Raw genomic sequence first — 24,170 nt, 5'->3', positions numbered from 1 at the left:
TCCTACACTCCTGCGGAAGATTTCTCTGTGCTCAGCTTATTACTGTACCCAGCTTCTAACCCATCAGTAAAACCTTTGTTCTGATATGCATTTTTGGCTATTTTATGACCTTATGACAATATAAAATGGCCTTCCATTTGGTTGAAGCTGATCTGCACATTCTATACTACCAAGCAGCCAATCCTCACCTTTAATTGCCAGTACCTTCATTTGAATTGACTTGCATTCACTTGACTCTCGCACAACAAAAAGTGTTGAACTACGTTGTCCTATAATAATATTATTTTACCAATATTTAGTAACAAAAGACAAACAGTTCTATTTCACACTGTATAATATATTCTATGTGAAAAGGATGTTCTGCTTTGCAGAGCAGAAGAGCCTATCTCATTACCACACAAGCTGTACACTTCTCTGAGGCTGTTGCAGTACCATTTCACAGAAAGGGCAAGAAAGAGAAATCTCAGCAGTTGCTCTGGAAATGGTATCAAAGTCACACAGGACTACTCACAAGGTGAAATTCACTCTAGTTCTAAACACAGAATAAGTTTTTACGGTATGCCTGAATATTTTGGCATATTAGGAAACTTAGAAGGACCGGGTGCTACATTATAAATATTATTAAAAATGGCAAGATGTTAGTTTTTATGCACTGAATTTTTAAAGCACTTCTACAGTGAACTTATTTTTGTTGATTAGTATCTGGAAAATGCAGAACTATATTTGATAGATTCAATTTTGAACCTATGTTATAGGTTAAGAAAACAATATCAAGTTCTGATGATGATGTCACCTAATTGGTTTTATTAGTCACGACTAATGTTGCAATGAATGTATTCCTTACATTGAATGTAATCCTGAATGCAATCCTTGCACTCAGAAGAGATCCCATTCCTTCTCACGAAAGAACTTCCCAGACACAGTTCTTTCTTCCAAGTCCAGACAGCAATCTGACAGCCACAATGCAAGCCTTGCATGTCTCTGCTCAGTGTTATAACTTGAGTGGCTTTTTAGTGACTACGTTGTCACCACGTTCTCCCAGTATTGGGACTAAGCTCTTACTTATTTGCACTGTGCAGAAGGGCTGCTCTGCATCCTGAAAAGTCCCAGAGCTCTCATGTCAACAACTCCCCTGGCACAAGAACTGAAAGCCTGTAGGGTAGGACTAAGGTCTCCCAGTGCTGTCAAACAGCTGTGTCTCCAGCCTCTAGATCTGAAATGGGCTGGAGTTCCACACTGGCACTTCAAGCCTTCCTACCCACAGGTCTGCAAGCTGCAATCATTTCAGAGTCACAGGCAGAACTTCGAGATTTCTTTCTGGCTTCTGTGTGTCTATAAATGTTTTTATTTTTGTCACATTCCAAGGATGAGTATGCATTCCAGCATATACACAAAGACAGCAGACCTCCCTGTTTTAGTAAAATTACCACTCTTCAGATCAAATCTTACGCATGGTAACTATTTAAAGAAAAAAAGTCTCCCATTTAACTATTTAGAACTGTGTGTATGACACCATGCATGCACAATCAGGCTGCTCAAACTGCTTCAGCAATGACTTCAAAACAAAGACTGACTGAAATAAAGGGGCTGTGAGGGTTGCCACCACTTTTCAGAGCTTCTCATGCAGGAACACCCTTCTCCTGCCAGATGTACACAGAAATGTTCTCTTAAGAAGAATCCAAAATACAAGAAACTTTGTATTGATTCATGATTGCCTTAAAGAAAAACAGTATAATATGCTGAGATGACTAAAAGTCAGGAAGTCTTGTATCAGTGTGTTGATTTCATAAGATTAAAATGTTAAAATTAAATTTATTCCTATAATGCATAATAAAAATTAGGTTAATTAGGTTATACAACTATTTTTGAGGATTGTCAGATGCCAATTATACTTTCCTCAGATTTACAGCTCAAAACTGAAGTTTTCCTTCCAAACATGCTTTTTTGCCCCTCCAGAAAGATATTTCACCAGTGTGTTCCACTGTTCTACATCACTGTTCTTGCACAACACTTACATTTAGTTAAATAAATGAAAATATGAAAATTAAATAGAACAATGATAAATAAAAATCATGGCAGAGCCTTTCCGGTATCAATTGAGTCTTATTTTAACATCACGCAGAATCTTAGCTAATGAAACTCAGAAATAATTTTTTAAGTTAGATAAGCAGAGGCACACAAGTTGAAGAATTCCAAGTCACAAAAGGAGGCAATAAGAGCAATAAGAACAACACTCGTAAATACTATTTTAATTCTAACTTTGACTATGAAGACTGATGTTCTTGATATTAGTGCAAGCATCAGAGAGACTAACAGCTCTAACAGCTTGTAAGAGGAATTGCTCTGTGACAAAGGACTAGTGCTGTCAAAGTAATGATATTGCAGCAGTGTATCAACAGAAGAACAACCGTATCAAAATCTATCTAATCCCCCACACTGCCTTCTGTTATAGCCAATAAGGATGCTTCAGAAGGATTATATATCATATACTGGTATTTGTCCAGAATAGTCTTTCACCTCCTACCAATCTCTACTTTTAAGACTTTCTAAGCCAAAGCAGTAAATTTCTAATTAATATTTTTCTCTCATAGATTTGTCGAATTGCTTTTTGAATCATAATCAAATTTTTTTGTATGTTCAACACTAAACATAAACATTGAGATCAGGAATTCCACTGCTTGCTTACTTTCATGTGAAAAAATGATCCCTTCTGTCTGAACACCAAATAGCTTTCTTTACATTCATGCTCATATTAGACTAAATACTATTTTTATTCTAATTAATATTTAAGTTCCCAGTACTTTAAAACATATTAGCACAAGGATAGGTGGTATGATTGTTTGTACTGACAAATCTCTTTTGTCTTTTACAAAAATATAATGCTTCAGATAGATTTGGTGGGTACAGCTGAATGAGCTCAGGACACCATTTCTTCATGATTTCATGTCCTGAAAATGAAACAGTTTTTATTCCAGGGTATCTCTGTGCCTTTCCCACAGCTGAGAGGTTTTTTCCAAACTTAAAGCTTAGCACTGAACACCAAAAACCATTCAGTGGCTTCAGAGAAATTGTCCTGTGATAGCTTTCTTCCTCAGACTGGCTTATGAAGGAAAAAAAAAACAACAACAAAATAACAAAAACAAAAAACAAAACCCAAAAATAATTCAAAGTTCTTTCAAAGCATGAAGTTGTTTACATTCCTCTACCAATATTGAAAGCAGCTATACTGGAGTAATGATTCCAGATTTGGGAATTGAGTTTCTGAAATTAGAAAGAATTTATAGAAGTGAGACCAGAAGGATCCCACCTCTTCAGAACAGAGAACAAAACATTGCATTCCCTTGCTGTAACACACTTCATTATCAAAATGCTTTTCTCTCCTCAAATTATGGTGGGGTCTCTGAGAAAACAATAAGCTCCAATGGTTACTTTTAGTTTCTCAATCAAATTAAGTTAGAGAGAACTGTGCTGCAGTCACCACCCTTCCAGAAAGTTTTCTGTAGACAGTCAATGCAATGGAATTCCATTTTTATCACTGGTCTTTTTAAAAGCATTCCAAATAATTAAGTACCTGCAAACCCTATGTGTCATTCTAGAATCAAATACTGTTCCAGTATTCGTTTACACAATCAGATAGTGAATTTTTCATGGGCTCTGCAAATAGATCTGCAATTCACACTGTTACATCTGAGCTTTCTCTGAACTCTCTAATAGGACTACAGCGAGTCCCACAGCAGCAGCAGCGACATGGGAGTTACAACACACAAGCTACCACGTATGAAAGGCCTAGTCTGTGTTTTTATAACACAGACTGAATTTTTCTTCCTGTGTACCTGCACAAAGATCATCTTCTGAGGAATGCTACAGGGATTAAAACCCAATCAACCCTATGGTACCACATTTAAAATTATCAGAAAATAAATGAAGTATGCTCAGTTTGGGAATGTGACAATAGAGCCCTCTGCTGAGAACTTAATCTCTACAAGCTATGAGTTTCTTTTTTAAAAAGTAATATTTTTGGGGAAAAAAGAGGCTGTTTGCTAGAGAGTAATGGGGTTTTGATTAAGTTTTTCTTTTCAATCTTCACTTTTAACAGTGTGACAAAGACAGCACTCTGGTTTGTGTTATTATCCCTGGGAAGTACATACCCCAGAGAGCAGTGGTTGAAAGGAAAAGTTTTTGTAACATATTCATGTTAGTTAATGTGAATAAGTATTATATCCTAATAAAATATATCCTTATCATGGCCACAGAAACAATTCATCACTTCACTGGAAGGGAGTTTCCCAAGAAGACAATCCAACAACATCAGTAGAAAATAAATACACACATGCACAACAAGTTTGGGTTGTTTTTAAGCCTTATCACTGAATGTGGTTTATAATGGAACTTGCTGCTAAATTAAAGTCTGCTCCCTCAAGGACTCTTTTGTATCTTTCAAAATGTTTTTAAAGCATTTTACTCTTCAGTAGATCACTACAACGCCATGTAAATAAAACTGATTAATAAGAATTCAGCGAGGAGAGAGAGACATTTACCATAAAACCAGGAATGCTTTGAGCTCTGTAGAGATTCTTTTCTGCCACACACAGCTTGGCTGGAAACATTCCACTGGTCCCAGAATGCACATGTTTTCAATTACAAACTACAGATTTTATCAGCGTTTAAGTTAATTATTTTATACCTCTGAGATAAAAGCAATTCATGTTTAAAAACAAAAGTACATATCTTCCTATTTTAAAACAAAAATATTTGTGCTTCCAAGAAAGGGCTGTGAACCATTTAGAACAATTTTTTACTTTTAAGATCATTGTCATAGGAAATCTATTTTTCTCTGTTGGTTTACCTCTCTCGAGTTATCAAGCCTTCACAGCATAATGAGAACAAAATTACATCTTGTGGCAGTCTCTTATGATCCTGTTATTTACAGGCTTTTTAGCAAAAAGCAGCCCCTGCATCAGCTTTTGTAAAAGTGATCCAGTGTGCATTTTCTACCCACTGCTGTTTTCAATGTCCAAACTGTATCAAAGTAAAACAACCCAAAGGAAATGAAGCAGTTTCTGTCAACATCCCCAATGTGCCATATGAAGTATACACCCAGTATAAAACTTGAGATTTATATGTTAATTATATCAGCTTGAATCTAATAAGTAAATCATATATATTGTTTTACAAAATGAAAAATATCATCAGTAAGGACAAATAAATCTTTAAAATTCCTTAACTTTATGCCAAAACCAAAAAAATATAACAGTGTGGAAATGTTGTATTTTCAAAATTCAGTGTTAATACAATAATACTCTGTCCAACAAATCAATATTTTTTGGTCTCCTCGGGGAGGAGAGTACACACTTCATGACTTTACACTGTTTTAAACTAGAGAAGGAAAAATTTCTCCAGCATCATTTCTAAAACTTGCACAATTGCCAAAAGATATGATGAATAAGAGTTAATGAGTGTTCCACTTCCATTGCTGAAAGCCTATTTTCTTCAAGGGCATTTGGAAAATTAAAATGAAGATTTAATGAACACAAACATGAAGAATTTTTGAAGTAGAAGATGCTAGAGGTCCATAAGATGGTGGAAAACCCCCAGAGGCTGGGGATTCTATTTTCCTCTCTTGTCATGGAACGGCCACACAGCTGCAGGCTAGTCCACAGTGCACACCAGTGCTTATCAGCTTATTATTCATTTATTTCTTTGAAACAGAAGAAATAAATGTTTGCTGATCTAAGTCAGTAAAGCACTGTGAGATTTACATAGAAAAGATGCTATGCGTGAGTGTAAAACAGAGAGTAAATATCCTGAAGTAAATGAATGCCTCAGCAGCAATGAGATAATTTGTGGCAAACACTCACTACTTAGCTAATTTGTTGCAGAAAAGAATAAAACCATAACAAACATAACCTGGACACTGTAGAACTGAACACAAAGGGCATCCTGGAAATAATTTCTGCTTTTCTAGCTTCATGATAATTGTCATGTAAATCAGGAGAGCTAAAATTACACCACCTGGGAAAGTCAGATATTCCTTTTGTTTATTGAGTGACCCTCAGAAAAGTCTTACCCACCTGATTAAGTAACATTGTGTTTGTTTTGTGGACAATAAAATGTAAAAAGTTTTCCTTTTCCTGTCAGCAAATGATGAATACATGTGGAACAGATTATTTAATACCACCAGACCACCAGGGAAGAAGATTTAGGTGAGCAGCAGCAGAGCTATACCATTTATTTTTATTACCATGCATTAAAAATTACGTTTACAGATAATTGTTTTTCTCCCTCCAATAAACCAAGATTAAAAAAAAGTCAAGGAGAATATTTAATAATACCAGACCACCAGGGAGGAATTTTAAAAGTTGATTTTTTTAGTGACAAATTGGATTCTCTTTTTCTTTCTTTCTTTTCTTCTAAACTTCCAATTATTTTTAACTGAAATTTGTGGAGAGAAAATTTGAAAATAGCACAACAAAATGAGTTTTCAGACGGGGGAGTTTTACACAGCTTAGGTTGTCCCTTTATAAGGGTAATTAGCTAATCAAATAGACCCTCAACACCAGCAGTTTTATAACACCTGTGTAGCTGCCCACATGTTATATAATGTTTTGCAGCTGTAAGTCCTCAAAAGTTTGGTCACACCGTCCTATTTCATAGTTTCCTTGTCATTCTTGCTCCTCCTGAAGTCTTAGTAGTGCTATCTGTTTCTGTGGGAGTGTTACTATGAGTAAAGTTGCTGATCTAACTTCACTTTCCTGCCAGGAAAACTGTGTTTTATATAAACCTCTATCTTAAATTCCAAATCCCATTTTGAAACTAAAAGATTGTGAGAAAGGTCATTCACTTCTCTCATGCTCCCAATGCTAGGAAACCCCAAAAATACTGGAAACATAAGTAGTTAGTTTGCTTATGTGAGAGCTCCAGATGATTTATCTATAAAAGGAATTTGGGGCCAAATTCTCAAGTCAATGCTCATTAGCTAAACAAAGCTGATACGAGCTTCAAAGTCAGTAGTTATTTTGCCTAAGTAAAAACAGCAAGCCCATCAGGATCTGATAAGCATCTGAATGCCTCAAAATTGCAAAAAATAAGAAAAAGAAATTAAGCCACTGAATGTTTAGCTGTTTGTCTATTACAGTATGAAAGGATCCAGATGTTAGAAGAGGAGTCTATTCTATTATGTAGTGCTGGTCAGGTTCACACTGTTTTCTATTTGAAGAAAACAAACAATTCTGCATGCACAGCAGGGCCATAAAAACATGCAGTGACACATGAATGTGCAGTGAACTTTTTCAAATGTGCACTGACTTTGTGAAATATAAATGTTGGCCACTCAGCAGTCACCTGTGGCTGCTGCAGCCACTTCTTGGATCTGTGTTTGCTCATTCACAAAGTGTCTACAGAGGGTTTTTTTATACACAACTTTAAAAAGAACTACATATTCCTGGAAGTCAACATTTGCTACATACATTTTCAGTTGTATCCTGACTGTTTCATCATCAATATGCACAACAACGAGCTGTTAGCTTAAATGAGAACTACACACTCTCTAGGAAGGGCTTACATTCCTGTGGTGCTCATGCATGACCAGGATGCTCACTCAAGAAAGCGGGAACAGCCTGCAGTGACACCATGAGACCCTTAACCTCTTCTGCTTTCACAGCCAGCTGCTCCTGCCATTACTGCCCAGACACTGTAAGCACAGTGCTCATCACTGCCTGCTCCTCTTGGTACCAGCAGATATTCTCCAAAGGGAAAAAAGTCCTGCTCTAATGAGCACAATTAATTTCTCAATTTCTACACTATTCTTTTCCATACCCAGTTTTGGTATTAACCTTCCACACATAGGGACCTCTTTGGATGGTCTTCCATTCCAACCTCTTTTGGAAGTTGTCTTCCTCTTTCCCATCCTTCCTCCTCCAAGATACTCAAAGGTTGAATAGCACCTTCTGCAAGCAAGGAAAAGAACAGTCCCCAGAAAGGCTAAAAAGGTTGAACAAAACGTGTGCTTGCCCAGCCACCAATCAGATTCTACAAAGATGTACATCCCAAAAGCTACAGAGTGTTCCCATTGTCCTAACTCCTTGCTCTTATATGTCTAAGCTCTCCTCCAAAGCTCACCTTCATGATCTCCTGTGATTTCTCAAGTCAAAATATTAATTTCTCTTCCCTCTCTGGATATTATATGATCACAGGCAGCATTCAAAAATTATTCAAGTTGCCTAACAGCAGCAACAAACTGATTTTTAAAGGGACATCATAAATGCTCTTGCCAAATTAGATTCAGCTACTACAGCCACTTGACACTGTCCCCTGAGAAGTTAAAAATTAACAATCAGCTAAATCGAAAGGCTGGGCTCCTCCCAAATGACTACAAATCCTAAAGCACAGAGTCATGATGCTTTCTGGCTCTTCAGGTGTTGTGAGTGTTAAATTTCAAATTCCTCCCAGAGCAGTAGTCTCCTTTTCCTCACTGCTCACAGCAAGTACAAGAAACAAACAAAAGAAAGGTAAATCTTTCTGGCTAAAAACCAAGCCAAGTCCAGGAGAGGCAGACAGCATACCAGCTTCCCAGAGCAACAGCTAGCTGATGAATGAATTAATGACGATGGACAGCAAACTCATCCCTCTTCCCAAGCTAAATTTTCATTCACTGAGTTAGTAAAATCATAATTATCATTATTACATTTACTTCTCACAGCAGCTGTCCTGTACCTGCTGTTGTATTTTATTTTGACAACTGTAGTAAGCAGTAGTTATTCAGAAGTTTAGGCACAAATATCAAGGGAGAAAAAGCATGGTGAGACATGGTAAGTAGGCTTACAAGATAACTTTTTCCCAGTAGTTGTACAAAATGGATAGTGAAAATGTTTCCAATGTTGACTCTACTTTCTTTGCCCCTTGTCTTGAAATGCAGCATATTTCTTGGCACAGGAAAGGTGCTGCTCATACTTCATTTTAATTTTGCCTGTTGAGTGACTGAACATGGGAACAAGTTTTGCACTGGAAATAATTTTTTTCTGAATTTTAATGCCAATGAATATACAGTTCTGTAATATTTATGATGGCTTGCACTTAGCACTTACAATTCCTTAAGACTCAAAAACACTTTCCAAACAAACATAAAAGTTATATGTAAGAGTCACTCACATAATTCTCCTTAGAATATCCACTTCTTTTATCACACCACAGAAGACATTTTGAACAATTCAAAAATAACATGAGTGAAGTATTTTTGATTGACCTGTATTTGGACATAAGACACCCAGATGAATGCATCTGGCATTACAGAAAGTGTTGTAGGTGGTCAAATGAGTTACATTTTCCCAAGAATAATAACCCATACAGAGCACCATAGTTACATACTTGGAAATAGTACCAAAGACTGACAACTTGCTTTAGACATTTTCTTCTGTATTGTCCCCCATTCTTCCTATGGCAATATTTGCACCATGACAGACTCAACAAATGCACAATCACAAGACCTCATTCCATAATTTTGAACTTAGATGGATATAAGTTCCATGATTTTGAACTTAGATGGATATAAGTAAATGGGATTCAAGGCATTGAATGAATAATCAGTATGTCTCTGCCAGTTTTTGACTATATTCCAGATGAAATTAAATGTACTTATTTTCCTTTCAGACAAAACACCAAAGCTTAAATAGAATCACAGAAGGGTTTGGGTTGGAATGGACCTTAAAGTTCATCAAGTTCCAGCCCCGTGCCATGGCCAGGGGCACCTTCCACTGGACCGGTTTGCTCAGAGCTCCATCCAACCTGGCCTTGAACCCTGCCAGGGATGTGGCAGCCATAGATTCTGTGGGCAACCTCTTCCAGTGCCTCACCACCTTCACAATAAAGAATTTATTCCTAGTATTTGAAACTGCACTCTTCCAGTTTACAGCCATGACCCGTTGTCCTGTCACTTCATGCCCTTGTAAAACTTCCCTCTCCAGCTTTCCTGTAGGCCCCTTATGGTACTGGAAGGTGCTCTGAGGTCTCTGGAGCCTTGTCTTCTCCAGGCTGGAAAACCCCAAATCTCAGCCTGCATTTATAGGAGAAGTGCTCCAGTCCTTTGGTCATTTTCATGGCCCTCCTCTAGACTTGTTCCAACACGTTGCTTATGTTTTCTTTACCTGCTACTGCATTCCATGCAGTTTGGAAGCATTTATTGCACTGCTTTTTCTGGGAAGCTATGAAGTTTCATCTGTAATTTCTATAATGAAGTACATGTAAACAATTTTGATTTCAGCATGCTGCAGGAAGAACTCTAGACTGTCCAGTGATTTGTTTTCACTGACATACAAAAGAAACCATATTTGGCAAATTCAGCCTCTTTCCCCTGCTTTGCTGTTTAAACTTCATAATTGTCAGGAACAGCTGCGTATATTGCTAGTCACCTTCCTAAAAACTAACAGGCCTCCAACCGACAAAACTTCTATAGTCCTGCTAAATTTGGTTTTAATTATATTGCAAGTAAGAAAAAAAAATCCCCAGCTGTTAACACTGACTCAGAAAGCCTGAAAGGAGATGTAGAGCAGACATTAGGAAATGCTTAAAAAATTCTTGTAGTTCATCATGCTTTAGTAAGAGATATTTCTAGTTTTCAATAAATTCTGAAATATTCTGAGATGACACATTAAACAATAGATTATGATTATTGTTTTCAGGTTTAATGCCTCAAATTCTGCCTTAAAACCACAATGTATTAACTCTATATTTGCAGGTAAATACTAAGTTATTTGTCATAATAACTTTACAACTTTGTGTTTCATCTTGCCTTGATTGCTGAAGGTAATAGGGCCTGCTTTATTATGCCCATAAATTGAGTCAATTGACTTATCCTTATATCCTGTTTCCTGAACTTAATTAGAGATTCTGCATCATTAGGAAAACACATCATCCTACAACAGGATCAAAAGCAAAGGAAGACTGATAACAAGTCATTTGGATTTCAGAGAATGTTCACAGGACAAAATTTCAGTGTTTTGACCTAAGCTAGGACAAACAACTGGCTTGGTAAATTTGCCGATTCCTGTGCTTACTTTGCAGATGGCTCAGAAAACACTAGCAAAACTGAGTTCTTTCTGAATGTAAGCTACATTCAGCTGAGTAAAACTCCATGTGCTTTTGTATGAAAAGATAAAAAAGTTCAGAAAAAGAAATTAAAGCAACATATTAAAGAAGTTGTTTCCAATAAAACAATAGAAATGTTTTCAACTTTATTTAACTCAATTTTATTTAACTCAATTTTCACTACCAACACAAAATATCTGACACATTACCATCACGATATTTGTAAAGGCTACTGTTTGATAAAATAAATAGGATGATGAACCTCTTCAATCCCAGCAGATGGAGTTTATTTGGTATCTGTGCACACAAGTACAGCACTGGTAGCACCCCTGGGTGAAAGCATTCAGAGCAGGTCACAGGAGAATGCAGTTCCCCAGCTTGGTGCCTCACTGGTGTGCAATGGCATGTGCCACTGCATTGCCCATGACAGTACTCACAGTATGTTCTTCATTCCTAGCACATTCCAGGTTTTCTGTGTTTTACATACAAAACAATACCAACCTTATTATCTTGCCTCTGCTCAGGAAAGATAAGAAAATAGAAACCAATTGCGTCCCATGCTCAGACGTTCTCAATGCATAGGAGTGCATAGGAAGTTGCTCAACATAACTTTGCTGTTGATTATCCACCTGTTGGTGTAAATATACTTTTATTAATACATAGATGAAGTCAAAACTTAAAATGGGATTAAGACCTAGAAAGAGAGAAGACTACGTATATAATAGACAATATTTTCATCACAGTTTAAAAGTAAACAGTAGAAGTACTACAAATTAAAATGTCTTCAAGTCTTTTTTCAGCTCAATTCTGTTTGGATGGTTTTGGTTTTTCCTGAATAGGGAATTTATTATATTTCTAGTGCAGCTATTAAAATAAACCAAACTGCAGTTTTGTTTCCTCAATATTATTTGAATATGCATAGACCCTTGAACTCCCTGCTCTTTGGAGTTCACATATTAATGACAGGTGTTTTTCATTTACTGTTATCTTTAAAGGCTACAACGTAATTTCCAGATAAAATCATATAAAAGTTAGGTAAAACCTTCATTAGAAAGATAAATTATCTAAAAATTTAACATTCTGGCAAGCTTACTGAACTAGAGAACTAGATTGAAGTTAATAATAAAAGCCATTTTTGCAACGTATTAAGGAATGACTGCAACATATTGCATCATATACCATACCTGATAATCCAGTAATACTTATTCTTGTTCATGTTAAATTTTCAACCTCAACTCTATCTTTGAGGTTGCAAATATATAAAATAATCCATTATTACAAACTATCTTTTCTGGAAAATATTACGACTAACTCTAATAGTTTTTTTGATTCAGTCATGAAATAATCTCACAATAGAATAATATTTAAAATTCCCTCTATGTTGTCTTGAATTAATCCAAAATCATGAGTAGGAAGGTTTTCCTGCAGTGTGGAGTTCTATTGTCAAATGAAAGTTCCAAGAGAATACTTTTGAGGTTCAGTGGATCTGTATTAGTTTCCCTCTGCAAAGCACATACTCAAGAATTTTATAGGCATGTTATCAATATGTGGTCGCATAGAGAACGCAGAGCTGTATGTGTAAGGGAGTGCTGCAGATGACTCCAATCTGCAGTTGAATGACTTCTCTTCAGTATGGCTATTATTGCCAGAGTAGATCACAATGGTCAGTGGATCGGTACTTACTCTCTCTTTGGTGCACAGATTCTCTGCACAGAAGCTCATGAGAACCCTCATAGAGTTGTTGCAATCTCTCAGTAAAGATTATTCAAGGTGAGCCGCTGTCCCGCAAAGTTCTCATCTTCTTGTGGTCTGCACATATTTAGCATCTATTTAGGTATTCTCAACACTTGTCAACAGTGACAGTCTCTATCCTCTAACAATTACACATTATAAATAAATACCTTGCAAGAATATTTATATTTTTAGGCAAGTATATTTTCTTTTAGGCACTACGTAAGAGAGACAGAAATTACAAGATAGTCTAAGTGCTCCCTTGGCCACAAACAGCTTCAGTAAAAGATTTTAGCTGAGAGATAGGTTGTTCCTAGTTAAATAAAGATTACTAAATATATTAATTGTATGCCAAAGTATTGCACAGTCTCAGTTTTTGACCAGTTTAATAGTGCTGTGGTTAAGCTTAATGACAATTTTGCAGCATGCAGCACTTACTGCAAATGGCTTCATTTTACTGTACAGTTCCATAATAGAAAAGAGTGTCTCCTTTCAGGAATGGCCTCAGATCCTGAGCGAATTCATGTAGATCATTAGACAAAAAAGGTGAAATCTCCCTTTTTCAAGTGTTAAGTCTAAATTTAAATAAAAATGCCAACAAGCATTTGTAGAGTTAGTCTTTATTTGGGGAGGTCAAAAGCTTTCTATGTTTTGGCTGTATCAACTATATATTGAAATGAATACTGAGAAAAATAACTTAAACTTTTAAATTTATATATTACAAAATCTTCAAGTTAGGCTCAGAAATCTACTCATGGTCCTTACAAAACTGTTCTGCAAAAGTACTCTCTAATGAACTGCAGAAACAAATTTTTACTTATAACTCCAAAGACCTTTCTGGGATGTCACACATGCCCCACTGCTCTTTGATTAATTCCACTAACTGCAGGATAAGAGAACCTCAGCTTCAACCTCTTACTATTTCCATGATGCAGTAAGAGGATGCAAACCCTAGTATTCTCTGGAAAAATGGAAATCAGTGGCTTTCCTTACAGATGGTTAGTGGGTCCCCTCTGTGATTAAGCATTTGTATATGGATTAACAAAAGACAGTGATTTCTGCAATCATGATACCAGGAACTTTCAAGGAAAATAAATGCACTCCCTTTTTGTCATAACGGAACACAAGTTAAGTCGTGTAAGCAACTTCACCTACCTTTCTGAACTGTGCTTTGTTTATGAGGGAGAAAGAAATCACATGTGCAAGGAGAAAAGGGGTTTAAGACTATGAATTAAGAATGAGTGGTGTGCAGAAGGCACATAAATCAGGCCTTTCTTTATCAGAAATGCCAAACATACTGTATGATCCTTACACTTGTTTCTTTTCTCGGAACTACTTTATGGATGTTTAAAGGGTGTGGAAAGGAAGAAACGCTTTTGCAAAAACACTAACATTGGCAGGCATTCAAATTGCTATGAAAAGCAGTTCTAAAAGCCTGCTAGCTAATATTATATAGTATTTTCTATAATACCTCCCAAAGGGTGCAGAGGAAGAAATTTGGAAGTAGAAGAACTAAATAACAAGTCTGATTTTTGTACTGAACTCTGGCACAGTGAATTCTGAGATAATTCTTTCTCAAATAGATCTGTTTTATCAAATGCATATCCAGCTTCTGTGAAACCCTTTTATAATGGTTTTCTAAGTCCTCCCACATTGCCTGACACTTTCTTTGTCTTTATAAATAGCTATAGACAATGTTATGCTGGTGAGAATGTTAACTTTTTCAGACTGCTATGGTCAGGCCTAGACACAGCCTGTATCTTGGAACTGAGCTCCAATCCATAGGGAACCAAAGCACCCAACAACTGGGTAAAGCACTGACAATGTTAGTAGACAGACCAAGTGTTACAGTTTCATTAGATAAAACTTTTTTGCAGGATTTGGCACCTCACCACTGAGTGTAATATACAATAATACTTGCCTGATACCACAGAAATCTGATGATTTATTAATGAATTAAAACCTCATTAATAGTGGATATTTGCATAATGATTAATACTACTAGTAACATTAGCAAGGACCACCAGGCTCAGGAGAACTTCTGCTTGATAAAAGCAGGAACCATTCCACCATTACATGCAAGCAACATCCTTTTCTCTCTTCATTTAGAGTAGACATAAAAGCATATAATTTTTTACTCTTTCCTAGAATATAAAGCTTGCTATAAGCATCATGGTTCATAAAGATACTCCAAGAATGTACTTTTAGAAAAACTATCCTTATTCCCAGCCAGATTCAGAACTTTAAGCCAAGCCAATCTAATTGCTTTGGTTTTATAAATTACTTCTAGCCATTTGCACAGCTTTGTTTTCACCTTTTTCTAATCTAAGTGTTGCCAAAGAACAGGTTGAGATTTTTTGGTGACACCGTACAAATCACATTAATTACAATGTATGCAAATGTTGCTTTGGCTTGATTTAGGGTTTCTTCTTAGCCAGCCAGACATATTTAAATCTCTGCAATATACTCTGGATACATTCCTTTGGCTTGACTGCCTGCAGGAAATAGCTTTTAAATACCAAGAGTGCACTAGAGTTGTCCAAGCTTCAGTGTGGATATGAGATTTGTAACAGCTTTTATCATCTTCTAACATGTGCCAAAGAGGAAAACATTGAGTAGCTTGGAGCACTGAAAAAGGAGACAGAATATGAATCAGTGCCTACGTTAGGTCCTGAAGCCATGGGTGATTACTGACTGAAGAATGGTCACTTACCAAAGATTTATATCTTGTTTAAATAAACATTCAAAACAACAGCGCAAAGGACTTCTCTCTCATTGTCTTAAACTACATCCCCTTAGCTACACAGAAGTGTATCTTTCTGTGTGAATTTCCTCTGCTTCTTTTGGAAAGACCTCATGTATGTAGAGCAGCTCTGCACTCATTGCGAAACACACAGAAAGGGAGCTGGCTCAGGAGGTCACTACAAGTCCCTTCCCAATGCTCTTGTACTATTTCACCTCTTACTGGAGGAGGGGCTAATACTCCGAAATAGTGAAGTATTGACAGAAGATTTGTTGCAGACATTTTATCACTTCATTGGATAAAGTCTGACCATCATAATTATCATGAATACCAAGGTAGTACTAAATATTGCCAGCACATCTTTTATCTTCACTGACTGACACTAAAAAGACTGACACTAAAAGACTGTTGCCTGGTTTCTCAAACTGCTGAGAGCATTTGAGAACAGCTCAAGAGCTCCTCTTTAAGATCCTTACTAATCATGTGAGGTATATGGAATAAAATAAAAAAATATCTGTACCAGAAAGGAGTACGAAGAACAGAAAATGAGGAAATTAAAAATCAAAACTTTCTAAATAGTGATGTCCTAAATAAACTTTATGATGCTCCTAATTAATAGTTTTTTTTCTTCTTCCTTCACAGGCCAGATATAGTAAGATAACTGTTATACTGTTGCCAGATGATATTCTTAGATGTAATATATTGTAAGTGAAATTACATTATTAAAATATCATTTTGCAGTATTTTACATTACTGTTACTTTTAGCACATGTATTGATACAAGTTAAAAATGACAGAAGGGTATTTTTTGAGATAAACATTTGTTTAATTGGTATATAGTGTTATCCCTGAAAAGTTAGTCACCTTCTCTGACTCATGTGAGTCTTTCTAGAAACACATAGTCAAAAGATATTTTAATTAGAGGGAAAATACTGTCAGCAAAAATTTTTTTTAAAGTTTTTTAAGTTTACAGTGGTCCTTACAAAAACCTTCATTCTCACTGAGGCTTAGGATTTTTCTGTGAAAACTGTACAAAGAATTGTTTAAAGAATTATCATATTTATTTGTTACATAACAGTTAAACTAAAACGAAAAAACTTCACACCTGGTTTTGTGGTAGGAAAATTTTTTAAAAGTGTGGTGAATACTATTGAGCCAACTATCAGCAGAAACCTACAATGGCAAGCTTTGCAGAGAGTCCATACAGCAGCTAAACAGACACTCAGCCAGGAAGCACCTTCTGGACATTAACCAGCTGGATTTGATGCTTACCCACCAGGGAGCCAGCTGGATGGACAATAAACCACTCTCAATAACCACGCCTCAAACGCCGAGGAGATGAGGCCCGAGGTAGTCTGTGGAAAAGGCATTTGAGGAGCTAAATAGAAGGGAAGAAAGCCAGTTAGCAAGACACTTGGAAGTTTAGGCAAGCCAGCAGCAAGCCACTCCATGATCCATAGGAGCAGCCAGAGACAGAGCTGGCTGCCCATCAAGTGATGAACTGGGAGACTAAGGAGCTCGAGAGCTTGCCAGGTCAAGAGCCTAAAGAGCTTAGAAAAGAGGTCATGCAGCTGTTGACAAGCTGCTGGATTGGTACAAAACCTGGCAAGAAAATAAAGGCTCACCTCCCTGCTGATTTTCTGTTGATATCTATGACAGAACAAACATTCCTCTGGAACATTTTTTTCCATCAAACAGGCATAGTTCTACTGGAACAGATTCTGCAAGCTTTATTGAAGGAACATTCTGTCTTCTAAAAATACCTGTTGGTCATAAAAAATGTTATCCTCCTGGATAAATAACCAGTCTGCAGGGCTACTTCAACTGCTTTCTTCCCAATAATGGAAGAAACACCTCAGTCAAATTTGAGGCATTAACATGAAGGATGAAGTTCTGGATTTCAGCTTTATTAACCCTGAAAACAGAGGAATTTTTAAATAACAGATATAAGAGCAGATAACAAAATGATACATTGCTACAAGAAAAATAGCCAAGGTCAAATGGGAATGGGCTTCAGTACAGACATGTAAGTCTCTATTGTTTGTATTTTCTCATTTCCAGAATATTATCTCTAAAGAGGTCTAGATTGAATTTCCTTGCCAAACAGTGAAGATCGAGTTAAAATAAAAAAACTGCTTTCTGCCAACTCTTTAGAAAAAAACAATAGGAACATTTTCTGGCCAAGGCCCAATGTTTATGTGCTTTCCTGAGCCAAACAAGTATACAATATTAGCAAGAGTAAGTCAAAAATATTATTTAGCTAAAAACAGCTTTTTAACTTGCAAAGTAGCTCAGTTATGTAGTAGTACTTCTAATACAATATAGGTTTTGTTGAACTCAGCATCAGAACACGTAATAGGTGAGAAAGGAGTCTGGTGAATAAAGACAGCATTATTCAAGATAGCTGAACAGACCAACTGTGTGTCACAAAGACACTCCTGTATTCTTGAGGTAGATATATTTTCCATGCCCTTAGCCAAAAAAAGCCAGTGGCATTGGGGAAGTGAAATAAAGAAATATGCTTATTCTTACCTTGGCAAGAGAGGGTGAGCTGTGTTCCAAGCTCATAATTTTTATTCTCATTCTGACAATCACAAACACTTACTTAAGCTGAAATATTGGACCATAGTGCAGGGTCTTAAATATGATTTTTGAAACCTGAACCCTTGTCTCATATTTACATGAGAATTATGACACTATCCCTAATGCTAATGCTTTCCCATTTCACTAATCCTATACTTGTGCTTTCCACTTGACCAATCCCACCACACAGTGTAAAATGAGTGATAAATTACTTATCTCTCAACAACCTTATAAGCTATAACAACAAAAAACAGATCTCAAGTTATCCACTTTCTTACTTTTACAAAACTCTATCAACCTTGTATTCTCAATATGAATTTATTTTATAGTTCATCAATTTAATTAATGTTTTGTCTATCGGTCACTGATTCCAAATTCTCTTCTTTTTCCTCCTTTTTTTTTTCCCAGCTTCTTGCAGCCTTGAGCCAAAACTTTAAAACTTTCTATCCACAGCAACCATTGTAGCCTGGACTACATCCAGCCTTTACTAACATCTGTCAAGTTCATATTTGTGGTTGCAATGGAGTGGAATAGAGAATAAAAATGGATGGCAATGGATTAACCCAAATACTTCTTTATTACACTGTAGCTATTTTATATGTCTCTCCTGTACTGATTTTACTCGAGTTTCCATACAAATATCCTCTCCTATGTTATCACCTAGTAACAGAAGATAAAAATAATCCCTTTCATTTCATGAGGCAATGACCAACATTATCAGTGGCACAACTACAATTCTTAACTCTGAAATGCAAGCTTTAGTCTATTGCACATAATTGTGCATGATCTGTTTCAAATATGTTGAAGTTCATAGAAGTACCTAAGAGGAAAATGTTTTTGTCTGCAAAGAAAAAAATAAAATCTATATATAAGGACTTTACTTCCTAGAGTCCAAAAAGTAGTACTGGTAATTTTTAGTTCTACTATGAATTCCACCCAAAAATATCACTTCCTTTTCTAAAAATTAATTAACTCTTATGGGCAGTTCTTACATACAGGAACTAAGGAAAATTATACTAAACCACCCACACAAGCCAAGCAGAAGGCAGATCTCCTGACATTTTGCTTTTTTGTCAAAGCAAGGAAGGGTAGTAATAGTCATTTAATGTGCTAATGAAAACTATTTATTGCAACAGTCTATTGTTTATTATTATTTCAATATCTATGTCTGTAGAGTTCCAAGTGAAGTTTTTCTTCAAGGAGACCCAATTCTTCAAGGAGACCCACTGAATTCAGTAGGTGTTTGTATAATTTTTTTTCAGTGGGTGTTCGTATAATCTTTCTTATTAAGTAAAATATAAAATATAAAACCTGTGCTTTACCTGAAGGACTCATAAATGTGGAATATTTGAGAACCTGAAAATTCATTATCTCCTACTAATTTCCAGTAGAGTCTCTAAGCTTTACTTGTCACAAAAGCTTTTTAAGAGGAGAGCATTTGCTAAACTTGCACAGGTATAGCACGTAAGATAGATATGACAAGGAATTACAGCTGAGCTGTCTATTGACAGTGGGAAGAAATGAGCTTGGAATTAAGTTTTGTTATTGATTATATTCCATTTTAAGCATAAAGGTAAGAAGAAAGATAACAACCCAGATCAGAGAGTATAACACATGATAAAAAAGTCCCAAGAGGACTATTAAAAAGTACTTTGGTATTTAGAGTTGTTGGATTTCCTCCAAGCTTGATAAGACAGTCAGCCTATTACTTTCATGAGGCAGTTACAGAAATTCAGCTTGGCCTAATGCTCTAAATCAATATATGGGAAAGATAGAAATTTTACAAATGCTGAAAAGTTTATTTCTTATAAAAATGCCTAAGGGACATGAAGAACTTGAATGTGTTAGCTAGATTTTAATATAAAACCAGTGATAAGAAGGCAAATTCCTCCTTGAATTTGTTCTTATTTTGTGATTACTGTGTTTGAAATGAGCTGCAATGCTGTCTGAAATGTCAACATACAAATGAAAAATGAAGACACCAAAGATTTCTAATTATAATTTGAAAAAAACAGCATAGTAATCAAATACTATTAAGCCAATAAGAGAAAAAATGTAAAAAAAAAAAAAGAAAAAAGAATTGTCTTAGTTTAATTAATTCTGATAAAAAGATAACATGGTCCTGCATGTCTAGGTTACAAGTCACTGGAGTAGCTAGTAAAGTCTGTTCCAGTTTGGGTCACATGCTACTTCCCTCATTTCTTGCCAGGAAGTAAAAGTCATGGATTTAAAAGACTGCAAATGAAATGTAGATGCTAGTGTTGTCATTGACTAATTTTTTAGCATTTGTTTCTTTGATAAATACATCAAATGGAGAGTGTTTTTTCCTGGTGAGGTCAAACTGATATGGCTGATATATTTTTACAAGTACCAAATAGACAGGCACATCAGGAGAATTTGCAAGATTAGTAGGAAGCTACAAGTAGGACTCTCCAAGTAAAACAAGAGTTCTGAAGTCTATGCACTATGGAACTTTTGGGCCACATGAACTTTTCTTATGTTTGTTGACAGTCTGTCTTCACAGAAAATGAAGCAGAATGCTCCCCTCCATCCCAGGAAGTCGTGAGCACATAAAATCAGTTTGTGTTCTCTCAACTTACCAAAAAGCTTCAGATGAGTGACTCCCCCTGCAACTCATGACTTTCTACAGGAGCAAAAAAGTGTAAAATCTCAGTCATGGTTATACCAGCTAACAACCGCTGCCATCACAACACTCCCACTGCCATCAGTGTCTAAGGAAGCTGTTCTCTGACTGAATTTTACAAACTAACCTGAGAGGGCTAAGTTCCTGAAGAAAACAGAATCACAGACTGGTTGCTGTTGGAAGGGACCTAGCAGGTTTGCCTAGAGCAGGTTGCACAGGACCATGTCCAGGCAGGTTTTGATTATATCCACAGAAGGAGACTCCGCAGCCTCTCCGGACAGCCTAGTCCAGTACCCTGACACCCTCAAAATAAAGAAGGTTTCCTCATATTTAGATGGAACTTCCTGTGTTTCAGTTTGTTGCCCCTTGTCCTGTTGCTGGGTACCACTGAAGAGCCTGGCCTCATCCTCTTGACATTCACCCTTGATATATTTGCATACACTGGTTAGATTCCCCTCCCAGCCATCTCTTCTCCAGGCTGAACAGGCTCATCTCTCTCAGCCTTTCCTCATAACAGTGATGCAAATCAATGAAGAAGAAATGGCAATACAGTTAGGAAAAATAAGAATGATTGCTTATTTAAGGAAGCATTCTTCCCCTATCACCATTTGAATGTTTAGACAGTGTATGCACACAAGACACTTGGTGGAACAGTATCACAGCTCTCAAATCTGTACCTTCTGGAAAGTTCAAAGATTCTATTTTAAGTTGCAGAAATCAAAGTTCCTCAGCTGGCTGTTCTACCTAAGCTTTTCTCTGTTCTGTGTGGGGCTACATTAAGGAAGGAAGCAAGGAAAATAAAAAGTGCTAAAGTAACAGCAGTGGGATTTGGAGAAACTTAAGTTGAGGGTCACAAGGAAACCTATTTAGTCTCTGCATTTCTCAGCAACATCACTAGATCAATTTTATCATGTATACTAAGTGATCTTTATAAATTATTTCAGAGCAGAACTGATAGTTGTGTCCTTCACCAGTTGCATAAAGACTTGTGTTATATCACTAAGTAGCTTTTTAGGGTCTTAGATTAAAGGAAGTAAGTTCATGAGACTAAAAGAAAAGACACAAGACTAAAAAATGAAAACATTTCTTGCATCAATTTCATTTGTTTTGACAGCTTTTGTTCCGATGTGAAGGTTAAAAGATTCTGTCACAGCTAATTAAGAGTTCAGTTTGATCATTGAACTATTCCTTATAATGTTTGTTTGCCTAATATTATTTTAATAGCATCCATTAAACAGTGTGTTAAATTAGATTTTTCTCACAAATTTTCATCCTAAACCATAAATATGAAAGAAAATTCATTGAGAAGGACATACCATAGTTGTAAAATCATTAATTTTTCCTGGCAGATACCTCAAAATAATGAAACCATTCTGACTGTTTTGGGGCTTTTAAAAATTGATTCTTTCTACATTTTATTTTAATATAAGCGGTCTTTAGATTATTTCATGTGCCATAGCTAAACTGTCTTTTCTTCTTAAGAGCTCAAGGTAATGCTCTCATAAGCCAAGACACTTAGTCACATCTAACCATCACAACTAGTACATTTCTGCCTCCACCACCTCTCAGCAGTGTGATACCAAGTCTACAGTGACCTCCTCAGAAGCATGACACACACTCCAATGAAAAGACAGATCTTTATAACTGTAAGGGGGACAAGATATTAAAGGAAATCTATGACTGGCCTTTGTATCAATGAATCAGCTAATATCTAGCAGCACCTAAATCCCTCCATGTTCCTCCTACAACTGCAGACTTGTAATTCTTCCAGTTACTCAATTTAGAAAGAGAACATTTCAGCTGAGTAGTATCTATTTCATTTGTTATAACAGAAGTACATGGTAACTATCACTGGTCGTGCTTTGGTTGCAAATTGATGAAATTATTCCAAACTTTGGAAAGCCAGTTCTTCATTCTCTGCAGAGCACTTTTCTTTATTTATAAAGTTGGCTTATTGCCGGGAAGTCTACCCACCCTGCAGCATCTGGCCTCCAGGTTCTCTAAACTGAGAACTAGCCAGGCAGAATTAAAATAAGGCTGATTTTTATGAAGTTCTCCACATGTAAGTATAAAATGTCTGACAATTCCCAAATAGGACAGAAAGAGAATATAGAAAATGAAATATTTTTCTTCACTGTATTTCTTTAACCAGAATGGGTGTGGTTGGTTGTCTTCAAGCAGTTCAAACAGCAGCAGACGGAAGTTTAACCATAGTCATGACTCAGATCAAGGGTACACATGGTTTTCAGCTCGCATTGTTCATCATTTGTAATAATGGAGATTGCTCTGTAAATATTTATCTTGCTAAGAATGCTTCTTGATTTTTAGCACTAAATCCTCAGCTGAGGGAGACTTCTATCACAATGATGAAGTTCTACAATTGAGGAGCAATTTCTAGCTCAGTTGTTATTCCTCTGCTGACTTTCCTATTGTGACAAGGCAGTGTCATGCCAGTCGGGAAAAAAAAACAAAACAAAACCAGGCACAAAATGAGAAATTAAAGTCAATGAATATTCAGAACACATCATATTCCATGCACACTTCTCTGCCAGAACAGATGATAAAGCAACATAATAATCATTCATCAAAGTTACCCCCGTTTTTGGCAGTATTTAGTATTTTATTTAGTAATTTTTACTGAGTAATTTTAACTGTAAGAGTTCACACACAGAACAACTGAAGTTGGAAGGGATCTTTGGAGAACATCTTGTCCAACCACAGTCCTCAGCAAACCCTCTGAATAGTGCACAAGTTTGTGTACTAGTGTTGTGAGAGATGATGACGAAGGTGTAAAAGACAATGATGCATCACCATCGATGCATTCTTAGTCTGAGAAAGTGATTTGTCTTTCTTGCATGAATTTTTAAATTTGCTACAGATGTTACTAAAATGAAAATAAATCTAATAGGAACTTTTAAAAAATCATAAATACTGGTTAAAATCTATTTTCAATTATATGCAAGTAATCAGGGAGGCTTTTGAATTTCAAACTAACCCATAAAAAGCATGTCAAAAATTCTTGAAGTGTCTTATAAATTCTTATTACTTAATGTTAAAATATTAATATTATTAACTGTAAAATACGTGTTAAATTATCATTATCTCAATTTAGTTGCTTAAGTACTTCCCCAAAATTGTATTTCTGTCTTTTTAATAGAACAGGACTTTCATATTAATTTAAATTCTACTTCAACTAGTGACTTTTGGCAATCAGTTCTTCAGTACAGAAAGAACAACTTAGCATGCAGTGGTAATGCAATGTGTAAACTGCTTCATTCTGCAGCATAACTGAACTCAAACTGACCCAGTGGTGGTGAAATGAAAATTTACAGCTTCCAGTCAGAGTGGGATTAGCACACACTATGTGCTAAGCTCTGTTGCTTAGTTAAC

At 36.2% G+C, this 24,170-nt stretch overlaps 1 protein-coding gene across 3 annotated transcripts in view; it reads right to left on the bottom strand.

Annotated features, from left to right (window-relative positions):
* Positions 1 to 24,170, bottom strand: part of LOC111931789 (uncharacterized) — a 203,459-nt gene that overhangs the window by 142,172 nt on the left and 37,117 nt on the right. Inside the window, exons 3-4 of one of the 3 annotated variants that reach the window (XM_086898071.1) lie at positions 12,763 to 12,888; positions 11,581 to 11,708 (exon numbers count right to left, since the gene is read on the bottom strand). The exons of 1 other annotated variant lie outside the window; for it this stretch is intronic. In XM_086898071.1, the coding sequence (XP_086754197.1) occupies positions 11,581 to 11,708; positions 12,763 to 12,813 (179 nt within the window). In that variant the 5' untranslated portion in view covers positions 12,814 to 12,888. Of the gene's footprint in view, positions 1 to 11,580; positions 11,709 to 12,762; positions 12,889 to 24,170 lie in introns of those variants that run through there. One more of the 3 variants, XM_086898072.1, reaches the window with a different exon arrangement.

The sequence above is a fragment of the Cyanistes caeruleus genome, chromosome 7, assembly GCF_971803275.1.
Source record: "Cyanistes caeruleus chromosome 7, bCyaCae1.hap1.1, whole genome shotgun sequence".
Classification (NCBI taxonomy): domain Eukaryota; kingdom Metazoa; phylum Chordata; class Aves; order Passeriformes; family Paridae; genus Cyanistes; species Cyanistes caeruleus.
The sequence above is the reverse complement of the archived record's forward strand: the minus strand, read 5'-3'. Positions and strand labels throughout refer to the sequence as shown.